This window comes from Phytophthora ramorum (genome assembly GCF_020800215.1).
Source record: "Phytophthora ramorum isolate Pr-102 chromosome Unknown Phyram_PR-102_s0006, whole genome shotgun sequence".
Lineage (NCBI taxonomy): Eukaryota > Oomycota > Peronosporomycetes > Peronosporales > Peronosporaceae > Phytophthora > Phytophthora ramorum.
In genome coordinates, this window is record NW_027150652.1 from 134,643 (window position 1) to 147,478 (window position 12,836).

The 12,836-nt window shown below is 56.5% G+C and overlaps 5 protein-coding genes across 5 annotated transcripts; all 5 read left to right on the forward strand.

The window, feature by feature from the left end:
- Nucleotides 1–407: 407 nt before the first annotated feature.
- Nucleotides 408–3,218, forward strand: KRP23_6865 (uncharacterized protein; the record flags this gene model as incomplete). Its single annotated transcript, XM_067892108.1, has 1 exon — nucleotides 408–3,218. The coding sequence occupies one exon, from the start codon at nucleotides 408–410 to the stop codon at nucleotides 3,216–3,218; it is 2,811 nt and encodes a 936-aa protein (XP_067744019.1).
- A 612-nt stretch (nucleotides 3,219–3,830) lies between these two features.
- On the forward strand, nucleotides 3,831–6,584 carry KRP23_6866 (uncharacterized protein; the record flags this gene model as incomplete). Its single annotated transcript, XM_067892109.1, has 1 exon — nucleotides 3,831–6,584. One exon carries the CDS (start codon nucleotides 3,831–3,833, stop codon nucleotides 6,582–6,584), a length of 2,754 nt encoding a protein of 917 aa, XP_067744020.1.
- Nucleotides 6,585–7,366: 782 nt separating this feature from the next.
- KRP23_6867 (uncharacterized protein) lies at nucleotides 7,367–10,156 on the forward strand (the record flags this gene model as incomplete). The annotated part of the gene is made up of 1 exon (XM_067892110.1): nucleotides 7,367–10,156. One exon carries the CDS (start codon nucleotides 7,367–7,369, stop codon nucleotides 10,154–10,156), a length of 2,790 nt encoding a protein of 929 aa, XP_067744021.1.
- A 918-nt stretch (nucleotides 10,157–11,074) lies between these two features.
- Nucleotides 11,075–11,365, forward strand: KRP23_6868 (uncharacterized protein; the record flags this gene model as incomplete). The annotated part of the gene is made up of 1 exon (XM_067892111.1): nucleotides 11,075–11,365. The coding sequence occupies one exon, from the start codon at nucleotides 11,075–11,077 to the stop codon at nucleotides 11,363–11,365; it is 291 nt and encodes a 96-aa protein (XP_067744022.1).
- Nucleotides 11,366–11,440: 75 nt separating this feature from the next.
- Nucleotides 11,441–12,754, forward strand: KRP23_6869 (Fluoride export protein 1; the record flags this gene model as incomplete). The annotated part of the gene is made up of 1 exon (XM_067892112.1): nucleotides 11,441–12,754. One exon carries the CDS (start codon nucleotides 11,441–11,443, stop codon nucleotides 12,752–12,754), a length of 1,314 nt encoding a protein of 437 aa, XP_067744023.1.
- Between the last annotated feature and the right edge of the window lie 82 nt (nucleotides 12,755–12,836).

Consider the following 12,836-nt stretch of genomic DNA (forward strand, 5'->3'; position numbering starts at 1 on the left):
ACTACCGGTACTGGTTTGTACAATGACCAAATGCTCGCCGTTCCTGTGGCACTGCCCCTTGGGTACATCAGGCCAGCAACCCGACCATCTGCAGGGATTAAGCGAGTTGCTCCACGCATGATTAACTTGTCTGCACCTTCAATGTCATCACTATCGCAACAGGTGACCTGCATCGACAGTGCACTCGTGGTCCTGTCTGCCTGGTTGGTCCTGTGGAGCCAGACTCTGTCGTCCCGCTATCCTCGGGATGCAGTCCATCTTCGTGCGATTCGGTCCGAGTCCAATCGCTTGACCAAGCACGTGTGTCGCCATCGGTTCTCCTACCAAACAATCTCACTTGCCATTCTAGGATTTACCAGCGACAGCTCAACCAACCAGCAGAGCTCAAAGCGATTAACTTCAAGGAGATGCCCCGCCAGGCTACCCGTGCCTGCACTATTAGGTGGCTGCCAGCGGCACCGCAGTCGACGGTGCTTATGCTCGTGCTTTCGCTGGTCGTAGCCACCTCCTTGCAAGTAGCGTCGGGTCACCCTGCACTGCGGGAAGAAAACAACGATGTCGATGTCTACACCCGCCGTCTAAGCGGAGATGCGGGCGACAAGAACAAAACCGTGCCGTTCAACTCGTGGAGCAACGCCATCGACACGCTGCAGTATGTGCTCGCTTTCGTTGTCGTGCTCGTTGCCGCACACCCGCTCGGACTCTTCTTCCCCAAGTTTTTCAAGCTCCCTCTCATCACGGGATACCTGGTCATCGGCATCATCGCCGGACCGTTCGTCGCGAACCTGCTCTCAGAAGGCCTCGTGGATATGCTGTCGAGCTACGTGAGCGCGCTGGCGCTGTCGTTCATCTCGTTCCAGGCCGGCCAAGAAATTTATCTGCCGGAGCTTCGTCCGCAGTTGAAGGCCATCTTCATCTTGCTCGGTGCGCTGTACGTGACAGCCATGATCATCATGACATTCGCGATCCTGATCATGGAGGAATCCTTCTTCTACAGCGACATGGGGTTTGCATGCCAGTTGGGTATCGCGCTCATGTTCGGCTCCATTTCCGTGCTGGGCTCGCCGGCGACCGTGATGGCTATCAAGATCGAGCTCAACAGTGTGGGTCCGTTCACGAGTCTGATGCTGGGCGCGACAATGACGGCCGAGTTCGTGGTACTGGTGTCCTTCTCGATTTCGCGTATCGTGTGCTCCATTTACTGCGCCAAGCTGGACGTGTCCATGCTGAACCTGGCGTACACAATGAGCATCGTGTTGTCTAACGTGTTGGTTGGTATCATCCTAGCTGCTCTGATTATTCTGATCTTTAAAATCCCGGGAGGCGAGCCGCATCACGGACAAGAGGCAAGACCCGGTTCGACATACTACGACCAGAGAACGGATCAAAAGGGGGAGTCGACGGACCCTGACATGGAGCCACACCCGCACAACGGAGCCGACGAATGCACGTTGGACGAACTTCAGCACACACCCTCTGGACCATTGTCGCCCAAGGCAGCACTATCGCTCAAGGGCTTCATCTGGCTGTCAATGGGATATGTATTCTACATTTCAACCACCCTTCTTGCCGAGGCCACCGCCGCAGCGTTCGGTCTGTCATGGGAGATTAAGTTCGAGCCTCTCCTCGTGCTCATGATCGCTTCGTGCATCGCCGGACACTACTCGGCCATCCGCCACGACATGCACGTCATCCTCGACACGGTCGCGCCGTACATGTTCCTGCCGTTCTTCGTCATGACGGGTGCGGCATTGAAGCTGGATCAAGTGGTGGCCGCCATTCCGCTCATGAGTCTGTACGTGGTAATGAGATATGTGGCCATCTTCATCGCTTGCTACTTCGGCGGCCGCTTCTTGCTGAAGCTCTCGCCGCAGCAGTACAACAACCTGTGGCTGACAATGACACCGCAGGCTGGTGTGGCCTTGGGTTTAGCCAACGAGGTGAAGGCATTAAGCGACGAGTCGTGGGCGGCGGAGTTTTCGGCGACGATTGTGGCTGCGGTGGTGGTGAACCAGATCGTGGGTCCTGTGTTGTGTGCCATGGGGTTGAGTCGAGCAGGTGAGACTCTGCAAGACCGACTGGCGGGTGCCGACAGGCCCAAGGGTGACGTGGACAGCATTGATAAAAGTATTCATGGAGGCGGTGTCAGCAGCATTCACGGCGGCGGCTTTAGTAGCATTCACGGGGGAGGTATGAGCCAATTCGAGGTTACCCGTGGACGAATGTCAAGCGCGAACGTGACCATGGGCAACGGAGACCCTCGATCACTGCTGCCCTTCTACAAGGTGCAAAACGCAGTCGTCATCGGAGACGACGAAGTCGCTTTCGAGGTCGCACTCGAGCTCTCACTCTACGGAGCGCAGGTCAATGTACCCCTCCTGGACGAAGAACGTACCAGCAAATGGCAGAAGATGAACGATACCATCCTCAAGCGCACCGCCAAGGGAGATCTCATCTCGTACAAGAACACGCTCAAGGATCGCGACAACGCTCAGGCCATGTCGGCGGCGGACGTGTTGATCTTCACGGGTGACGCGAACCGCACGCGCGAGAACGTGCATCTGTTGAAGTCGTTGCTGGGAGCGTCACACCCGCGGATGATCGCGTTCGTGCCGGACTGCAAGTTCAGCAAGGAGATGAAGGCGCAGGGCGTGTTGGTGATCCAGCCGTCGATCGCACTGGCGAACATCGCGACTCGAATGGCGTTGCTGGAGCAGAAGTTGGCGGAGGCTTTGTCGAATGAGATCAGCACGACGAGCGACTTCAGCACGGCGTCGTACTTCTTGCGCAATGATGGTGGTGAGTTAGGGGACATGCGTCTGGAGGGCCGTCGCATGGCCTTGGGTCGCAACGTGGTGAACCACCACTCGGTGGACTACGATCGCGTCGCGGAGGCACTGCAATCGCAGAGGTTGCCAATGCCTCCTCCGCCTTCTCGTGTGTCCATGTTCGGTACCTCTGCTGCTGCTGGATTCGACCCGTTTGCAAGTAGAGCCAATGCGTCGGACTTTTTCGTCATGCACGACGAACACGACGATACTGAAGAGATCGTTATGGATGCCCAGTACGGACCCTACTCGTCACGTGGAAACTCAAGGCTAAGCCTTCAGCGATCACCACTTCAGGTGGGAGCTAGCCGCGTGGGTATGCGCCGAGGGGGAGGCAGAGGCGCCGCCGATAAGCGTCCGGTTGGTCGAACTCGCTCGGACTACAATTAACAGACAAACCAATCAACTTCAACGTAAAAGATTAAAAAACTATTGTGGTCGGTTTGTAGACCAAGGACATCGTTGACCCTACGTGTACGTTCATGTAAAGAAAACCTGTTGAGTCGAAGTTTTTGGATAGCCCCTTGGTTTCCATCCTTGATACTGCACATGTTTACGAACGTTAATAATGCATGTACAACCTCCTCGCTGAAACACTGGATGAGGTAAGTCTGTCTGCCACTCCACAAGAAGAGAGGGCAGCACGACCAGATGAGGAAGTTCGTATTCCATACGATACCGTCCTTTACATTTGGGCCGAGCTGTGGCTCGGGCATCCCGCTTTTCTCGGTGTTAACCGTAATACATGTACTCTGCCGAACACACAAGAAGGTGGAGGATGTCCACGCATGGCTGGTGCTTCGTCGGGTTGACGGATGTAGGGATAGACGATCAGGAATTCGAGGCATCGCAGACACTTCAGCGCCCAATCCCGATCCCAAGAGTGTTAAAAGAACCAACTCGTCACGACGAACATCACGGCAGTTCAAACTCATTCTGGTTTTCGCCGTCGACATTTTAATCGAGCTCTACTGTCTGGATTAAAGCAGACAAAGAAGTCCGATGCCACCGCGCCACACTCCCGCCTATGCGAGGCAGCTACTAGCGCTGTTAGTGGTTGTTGCGGCGCACCTTGCCTCGGGTCAAGCAACAGTGCGGGAGGGTAAGAGTCCTGAAAGCATCGACCGTCGATTAAGCGGTGGTGCCGCCGAAGACCCGGACAAAACCGTGCCGTTCAATTCTTGGGGCAACATCATCGAGACCCTACGATATGGGCTCGCCTTCGTCATCGTGCTGGTTGCTGCCCACCCGCTCGGACTCTTCTTCCCCAAGTTTTTCAAGCTCCCTCTCATCACGGGATACCTGGTCATCGGCATCATCGCCGGACCGTTCGTCGCGAACCTGCTGACGGAAGACCTTGTCAACATGCTGTCGAGCTACGTGAGCGCGCTGGCGCTGTCGTTCATCTCGTTCCAGGCCGGACAGGAGATTTATCTGCCGGAGCTTCGTCCGCAGCTGAAGGCTATCTTCATCCTGCTCGGCACGTTGTACGTGACGGCTATGGTGCTCTTGACATCCGTGCACTTGATGGTGGAGAGCGCTTTCTTTTACGACGAACTAGCACTGAGTTGTCAATTGGGTATTGCTCTCATGTTCGGCTCCATTTCCGTGCTGGGCTCGCCGGCGACCGTGATGGCTATCAAGATTGAGCTCAATAGCGTGGGTCCGTTCACGAGTCTGATGCTGGGCGCAACAATGACCGCGGAGTTCGTGGTACTGGTGTCCTTCTCGATTTCGCGTATCGTGTGCTCCATCTACTGCGCTGAGCTGGATGTATCTATGGGTAATCTCATGTTCACACTCAGCATAGTGATGTCAAACGTGCTGGTCGGTATAATGCTCGCTGGCCTGACGTTCCTGATTTTCCAGATTCCAGGGGGTGAACACCTCGAGCACCACGAGGCTGCTAACGGCCACGACGACGCTCACGCAGATAATCGATCGAGTACTTCTGCCTACTACAACCAAAAGACGGCCCAGAAAGCCACTTCCGTCGACTTGGACAGCACCCCTCACCCGCACAATGCTTATGCCGAAGACGTTGAGCACGGACAGCCTACCACTAAGTCATCCTCGTTCCTGACGCCTCAGGTATCGCTCTGTTTGAAAGGCTTCATTTGGCTGACGATGGGGTATGTATTCTACATCTCGACAGCAACCATTGCCAAGGCCACTGATGCGGCATTTGGTCTGTCGTGGGAGGTCAAGTTCGAGCCGCTACTGGTGCTCATGATTGCTGCATGCATCGCTGGTCATCACACAGGGATCCGCCACGACATGCACGTTATCCTCGATACTGCAGCCCCCTACATGTTCCTGCCGTTCTTCGTTATGACGGGCGCAGCTCTGAAGCTTGATCAGGTGGTGCACGCTATCCCGCTTATGACTGTGTACGTGCTGCTGCGCTACGTGGCGATCTTCATCGCTTGCTACGTCGGCGGACGATTCTTGCTGAAGCTCCCGCCAAGGCAATACAACAACCTGTGGCTGACAATGACGCCGCAGGCTGGTGTGGCTTTGGGTTTGGCCAACGAGGTGAAGGCGATGAGTGAAGACTCATGGGCTGCAGATTTTGCAGCAACCATCGTGGCTGCTGTTGTTGTAAACCAGATCGTGGGTCCTGTGTTGTGCTCCATGGGGTTGGGCCGCGCAGGCGAAACCCTGCACGATCGTGCAGCAGAAGGTCACGACGAGAAGACTGACATCGACGACAAGGATATCGATAACGAAGGAAGCGGTGGTGATGCCAGCGGTGATACACAGAGGCGCCAAAGTCGCCTGTCAGTAAGAGCGAGCAGAACAAGCAGATTCACACTGCATGACAACGCAGACCCGCGATCACTGCTGCCCTTCTACAAGGTGCAAAACGCAGTCGTCATCGGAGACGACGAAGTCGCTTTCGAAGTCGCACTCGAGCTCTCACTCTACGGAGCGCAGGTCAATGTACCCCTCCTGGACGAAGAACGTACCAGCAAATGGCAGAAGATGAACGATACCATCCTCAAGCGCACCGCCAAGGGAGATCTCATCTCGTACAAGAACACGCTCAAGGATCGCGACAACGCTCAGGCCATGTCGGCGGCGGACGTGTTGATCTTCACGGGTGACGCGAACCGCACGCGCGAGAACGTGCATCTGTTGAAGTCGTTGCTGGGAGCGTCACACCCGCGGATGATCGCGCTTGTGCCGGACTGCAAGTTCAGCAAGGAGATGAAGGCGCAGGGCGTGTTGGTGATCCAGCCGTCGATCGCACTGGCGAACATCGCGACTCGAATGGCGTTGCTGGAGCAGAAGTTGGCGGAGGCTTTGTCGAATGAGATCAGCACGACGAGCGACTTCAGCACGGCGTCGTACTTCCTGCGGGCGGACGGTGGACACCGCGGTTCGTTGTCGGATATGTGTTTGGAAGGCCGTCGTTTGGCCTTGGGTCGCAGTGTGGTGAACCACCACTCGGTTGACTACGACCGACTTATGGAAACGTTGGCGGCTGAGAACCTGCCGATGCCTCCTCCGCCTTCACGCGTGGCCATGTTTGGTACCTCTGCTGCTGGGTTCGATCCATTTTCCAGTCGCGACAACGGATCAAGTTTTTTTGTGATGCACGATGACCCGGAGCAGGGCGAGGAGGTTGTGTTGAGCACGCCGTACGGCAGTTCGCGGTCTCACCGGAGGATCAGCCTGTCTCGAACGTCTCGCCACTCCACGCTCAGTATTTCGAGCGACGTCCGCCAACGGTCAGGTGTGACCAAGCTGTAAAGTGTGAAGCCCGCTGCGAAATGTAGTTGAAGTTGATAGTGGCATGAACTATTGCTTCATGCCAATCTAACGAGAAGTACCGATTGTTTAAGACATACATTGTTGCGTCGAACGCCGTTCTCCTTTATGAACCATCAAATAGTGGTGCAGATGAGCATAATAATAAACCGTACATTCGCGCCACTGCCTTTTCGATCGAGTGCTTTTCGATGTTCCGGTGAACTGTAGCCAACGATTAGCGGTTTTGTTGGATCCAGGGGACGTCATCTTTGAACTTATCCAAGCTACAAGGACATATACGGTTGTTTGCAAGTCGACACAAACCGCGCTGGATCGAATTAGAGGCTGCGATCTGCTCGTGGATATCTAGCGGACTCCTGTTTTTGCATTAATTTTAGTGTCCAGCCATGGTCATGAAGTCACGACATGTGCGCCGTCCTGGTCATGCGATGCCTGTGGACCACAGGCATCGCCGGCCACAGTGCGGCTGGCGGCCATCCAGAAGTTCTGGGCCAGAACGCGGTGACGTTTGAGTCAAACGTTTGCCTTTGGTATCGGTAGTGCCGCATCCCGTGGAGCAGGTGGTCTTTCTTATGAATCAGCCATTTGCACATCAAGACCAGATGCTCGTTGCCAGTCATCGAACATACAGACCGCTGCCCATCCTGTCAGCGACATTGATCATCAATTTGATGCGAGCGCTCATTTCGAGTTTCGCCGTCGCGGTTTAACATCTAAGGAATCCATACCCAGTACTCACGCACAGTGCGATTGCGCACAAGATGCCAACCGCCTACGTTCGGCCATCGCATCTGCTTATAGCGCTGTCACTAGCCACCGCCAGCTATCAAGCCGTCTCGGGTAGCACCACTCTGCTTCGAGACGATAACCCCCAAGACTATGGGATCAACGACATCACTCGCCGCCTCAACACCGACGAAGACAAAACCATACCGTTCAACTCGTGGAACAACGCCATCGACACGCTGCAGTATGTGCTCGCTTTCGTTGTCGTGCTCGTTGCCGCACACCCGCTCGGACTCTTCTTCCCCAAGTACTTCAAGCTCCCTCTCATCACGGGATACCTGGTCATCGGCATCATCGCCGGACCGTTCGTCGCGAACCTGCTCTCAGAAGGCCTCGTGGATATGCTGTCGAACTACGTGAGCGCGCTGGCGCTGTCGTTCATCTCGTTCCAGGCCGGCCAAGAAATTTATCTGCCGGAGCTTCGTCCGCAGCTGAAGGCTATCTTCATCTTGCTCGGTGCGCTGTACGTGACGGCCATGATCATCCTGACGTCTGCGATTTTACTCCTGGAGGAATCCTTCTTTTACAACGACATGGGATTTTACTGTCAATTGGGTATTGCTCTCATGTTCGGCTCCATTTCCGTGCTGGGCTCGCCGGCGACCGTGATGGCTATCAAGATCGAGCTCAACAGTGTGGGTCCGTTCACGAGTCTGATGCTGGGCGCGACAATGACCGCGGAGTTCGTGGTACTGGTGTCCTTCTCCGTTTCGCGTATCGTGTGCTCCATTTACTGCGCCAAGCTGGACGTGTCCATGCTGAACCTGGCCTTCACAATGAGCATCGTGTTGTCTAACGTGGTGGTGGGTGCGATTCTTGCAGTCGTGACAATCTTGATTTTTAAGATCCCGGGAGGTGGTGAGCCGCACGGTCACCTAGAGCACGACCTTGACGATGGAATTATGAGACCGAACATGTCCACGAACTATGACCAGAGGATAGACCACAAAATGTCCTCCGTGAATCCAGACATGACGCCGCACCCGCACAACGGAGCCGACGAAGACACCGAATCGACGAAACCCTCTTCGTGTTGGACCACCAACACAGCGTTGTCTGTGAAAGGCTTCATCTGGCTGACGATGGGATATGCGTTCTACATTTCAACTACCATTCTTGCCGAGGCCACTGCCGCAGCGTTCGGTCTGTCATGGGAGGTCAAGTTGGAGCCTCTCCTCGTGCTCATGATCGCTTCGTGCATCGCCGGACACTACTCGGCCATCCGCCACGACATGCACGTCATCCTCGACACGGTCGCGCCGTACATGTTCCTGCCGTTCTTCGTCATGACGGGTGCGGCATTGAAGCTGGATCAAGTGGTGGCCGCCATTCCGCTCATGAGTCTGTACGTGGGGATGAGATATGTGGCTATCTTCATTGCTTGCTACTTCGGCGGACGATTCTTGCTGAAGCTCCCGCCGCGGCAGTACAACAACCTGTGGCTGACAATGACACCACAGGCTGGTGTGGCCTTGGGTTTAGCCAACGAGGTGAAGGCGATGAGCGACGAGTCGTGGGCGGCGGAGTTTTCGGCGACGATTGTGGCTGCGGTGGTGGTGAACCAGATCGTGGGTCCTGTGTTGTGCTCCATGGGTTTGAGCCGTGCTGGTGAGACCTTGCAGGATAGAATGAAAGACCCAGGTACGCCGAAAGTGGACATGGGCGGCTCGGACAAAAGCATTCATGGAGGTGGCGGCAGCAGCATCCATGGTAGCAATGCTAGCGTTTTTAGCCAGTTTGAAGTTGGCTGGGGCCGGACGTCAAGCGCATCTGTGAGAATGAGCAACGGAGACCCTCGATCACTGCTGCCCTTCTACAAGGTGCAAAACGCAGTCGTCATCGGAGACGACGAAGTCGCTTTCGAGGTCGCACTCGAGCTCTCACTCTACGGAGCGCAAGTCAATGTACCCCTCCTGGACGAAGAACGCACCAGCAAATGGCAGAAGATGAACGATACCATCCTCAAGCGCACCGCCAAGGGAGATCTCATCTCGTACAAGAACACGCTCAAGGATCGCGACAATGCTCAGGCCATGTCGGCGGCGGACGTGTTGATCTTCACGGGTGACGCGAACCGCACGCGCGAGAACGTGCATCTGTTGAAGTCGTTGCTGGGAGCGTCACACCCGCGGATGATCGCGCTTGTGCCGGACTGCAAGTTCAGCAAGGAGATGAAGGCGCAGGGCGTGTTGGTGATCCAGCCGTCGATCGCACTGGCGAACATCGCGACTCGAATGGCGTTGCTGGAGCAGAAGTTGGCGGAGGCTTTGTCGAATGAGATCAGCACGACGAGCGACTTCAGCACGGCGTCGTACTTCCTTCGTCACAATTTAGGACGCCAAGATTCGTTGTCGGATATGCGTTTGGAGGGCCGTCGCATGGCCTTGGGTCGCAACGTGGTGAACCACCACTCGGTGGACTACGACCGTGTCGCTGAAGTATTGGCGGCTGAGAACTTGCCAATGCCGCCGCCGCCATCACGTGTGGCCATGTTCGGAACGTCAGGTGCTGGCTTTGACCCGTTTGCGAGTCATAGAAGCCAGAACGCGAACCTTTTCGTCATGCCCGACGATCCAGAGCTTGGTCGCCCCAGTATGATGACTCCGGGACAGCATGTCTTGCGCACGCCTCGTATGAGCTTGTCTCCGTCTTCGGTCCGCAGTACTGGATTCAACGTGTTGCATACACCGCAAACCCCTGACATTCGTCCGGCAAGAGTAGACCCCCGCGGTGCAAACAAGCGCCGAGACACTAGTCAGAATTAAGTGGCGAGGTACGCTCGTCATCCTTGGTCCTTTCCACTAGCGTAATGCAAACTATTAGTACGCTCTCACGATACTTCATCAACTTCATCGCCCATGCTGATTTCGCCCTCTTCATTGACCAGGGACACTGCGAAACACTGATGGCATAGTACTGTGCTATACAGTGATTTGGATTTACGACACACGATTTCAAAACCATCGCCACGATCGTCCTGGCCAAGCAAGACGCTCTTGCGGCAGTTAACACCTTGGTAGGATTGCAGACACCGTGTGTTCTTATGACCTCGAATGGCCATTCAATCAGCACCTTATTCATTGTTTTGAGTCTCATCAACAGTGCCGCAGGGTTCGTCAACCCGCCAAATGGTTCACCGACGAGCATTACAGCATTCGCCCTCAAGGTCGACTACACACGCGGAACACTGATCACACACGATCCAGACGATAGCACGGAAAACCTACCGGTAGCGCGACACCATGCCATCAGAAATGAGCTCATCCCACAGTGAAATGCTTGCTGTATGAACGATTTCAGTACGGCGTCGAACTTCCTGCGCAATAACACCGTGGGGGGGGGTAGCGGATACGCGTCTGGAGGGCCATCGTATGGCATTGAGCCGCAACGTCGCGGAGACACTGTACACTGCGAACTTGATGACACCTCCGCCACCTTCTCGTTCGGTACATCGTCTGCTGCTTGTTTCGACCGTGAGGATGTCCGAGCAGTTGACGTCCAAGTTGCCAACGGCGGCAGATGCACCATCAGCGTCGAGAGGCTCCTTCAGCATCCAGATCAGTCGGCCCTGAGGAGCTTCTAACACCCGTTGATCATCATTTATCCGCGACGCCGTAGCCGTTCACCAACTGAAAAGTGAACTCCATGAGCAGCTCATTGAGCTTGAAGCCTCACGTCGGAAGATGTGGAACCCGCCAGCCGGAGCGGATAGCCAGGGCGGGCGGAAGATGCCTCGCCGACGCCACGAACCCCGCCTCAGCATGACGTGTGCGGTGCTGGCGGCGACGACCGTCGGTCTTCCCTCGCGTGAAAACTCTGCACGCTCAACGCAGGCTCCGGCGCAGGCTCCAGCAAGCAAGACGCAGGCTCCGGCGCAGGCTCCAGCAAGCAAGACGCAGTGCGTGTCGCAGTCGGGTAAAGCGCGAGCACGGCGCCGCGCGCGTGGAGAGCCTCGGCTGCGACACCACGATTAGCGAGCCGCCATAGGCCCGCGCGCGTGACTGCCGTTTTGTATCGCCATTTGGCGTTCAGCTGGGCGAGGGAGGGCCATGCAGACCATCTCCGAGGACTTCATGCCACTGGCCACGCCCGCCCTGCAGCCGCCGGGGAGCAGTACGTCGTCCACGGACGAGGGCGGCGACGTGGCCGTCCCTGTGCACCAAGTGCGGCCCAACGTGCGCGACCGATCGGCCGGAGAGCGGACGTGGTGCGGCAAGTCGCTGGACAAATACGTACCTGTGGCCATGAGCGTCGTCATCGGCGCGTACGTTGGCGTGGGGGTGCGCGTGCTGCTCACCGAGTTCGCCGACGTCATGTACACGAGCCAGACGGAGCTGCTGGAGCTGCTGGGCTTTGGCTTCTTCCTGCCGAACGTCGTGGGCTGCTTCGTCATGGGCCTCGCAACTAGGATCAAGCCCGTGCTGCGCGGCCAGTATGAGGTGCTGCTCACGGGCGTCACCACGGGCTTCTGCGGCTGCTGCACCACCTTTGCGAGCTGGGACCTCGGCGCGGCGCTCATGTTCGTCCACGGCCGCTGGCTCAACGCCGTCTTGATGCTGTGCGTGCAAGTGGCGAGCGCCATGGTGAGTCTGCGCCTCGGCTTCCACGTGGCCGAGGGCGTCGTGCACTACTTCACGCTGCAGGAGTACCCGTTCCGCAAACCGCCAGTGAACCTCGGACAGCTCAACTTGGACCTTGAACGCAGCATCAACCACTTCCGCGAGATCAAGATGCACACGTTTGGACCGCTGGTCACACGACGGGTGCGCGCGACGGAGGAATCGCTCGCGGCGGCACGGGACTCGTGCACAGAGCTGGCTGCGGAGATCACCCAAGTCGAGCACGAGCAGCACCCGATCCACCACCACAAGATGCCGTGGGTCTTGTCGGCGCTGGTCCTGACAGTGGCCTTCTGGGTGTTGGCGTTCTGCGGCTTTGACAACTATCCAAGCTCAAGGCTGCTGGCGCTCTGCTTCGCGCCGTTCGGAGCACTGCTGCGCTGGTACTTGTCGCTGTACAACAGCAAACCCATGTGCAAACGCTTCCCGTTCTTCACGTTCCTGCCCAATGTGGCTGCTTCGTGCCTCAGCTGCGCCATGGAGATCGTCGGCAGCGTGGTATACCAGGACAGCGCGTCTGCCTACCGCCATTTTGTGATGTACGGCCAAGGAGCCGTCATGGTGGGCTTCCTCGGGTCGCTCTCCACCGTGTCGACGTGGGTGAACGAACTTGACGGCCTTTCTTCGCGGCGCTTGTTTTGGGCCTACCGCTACGGTCTCGCCAGTGTTATCATCTCGCAGCTCGCGAGCGTTTTTATTCTAGGCATGTACGACGCGTACGGCAGCGACCCTCTCATCGGATAAGCTGTCGTCAGCTGTGTAGTTAGTGCATCAAGACAGTCGCGTGCTGTTCCTCATGGACAATAGACGTGATTGAAGTGAATCA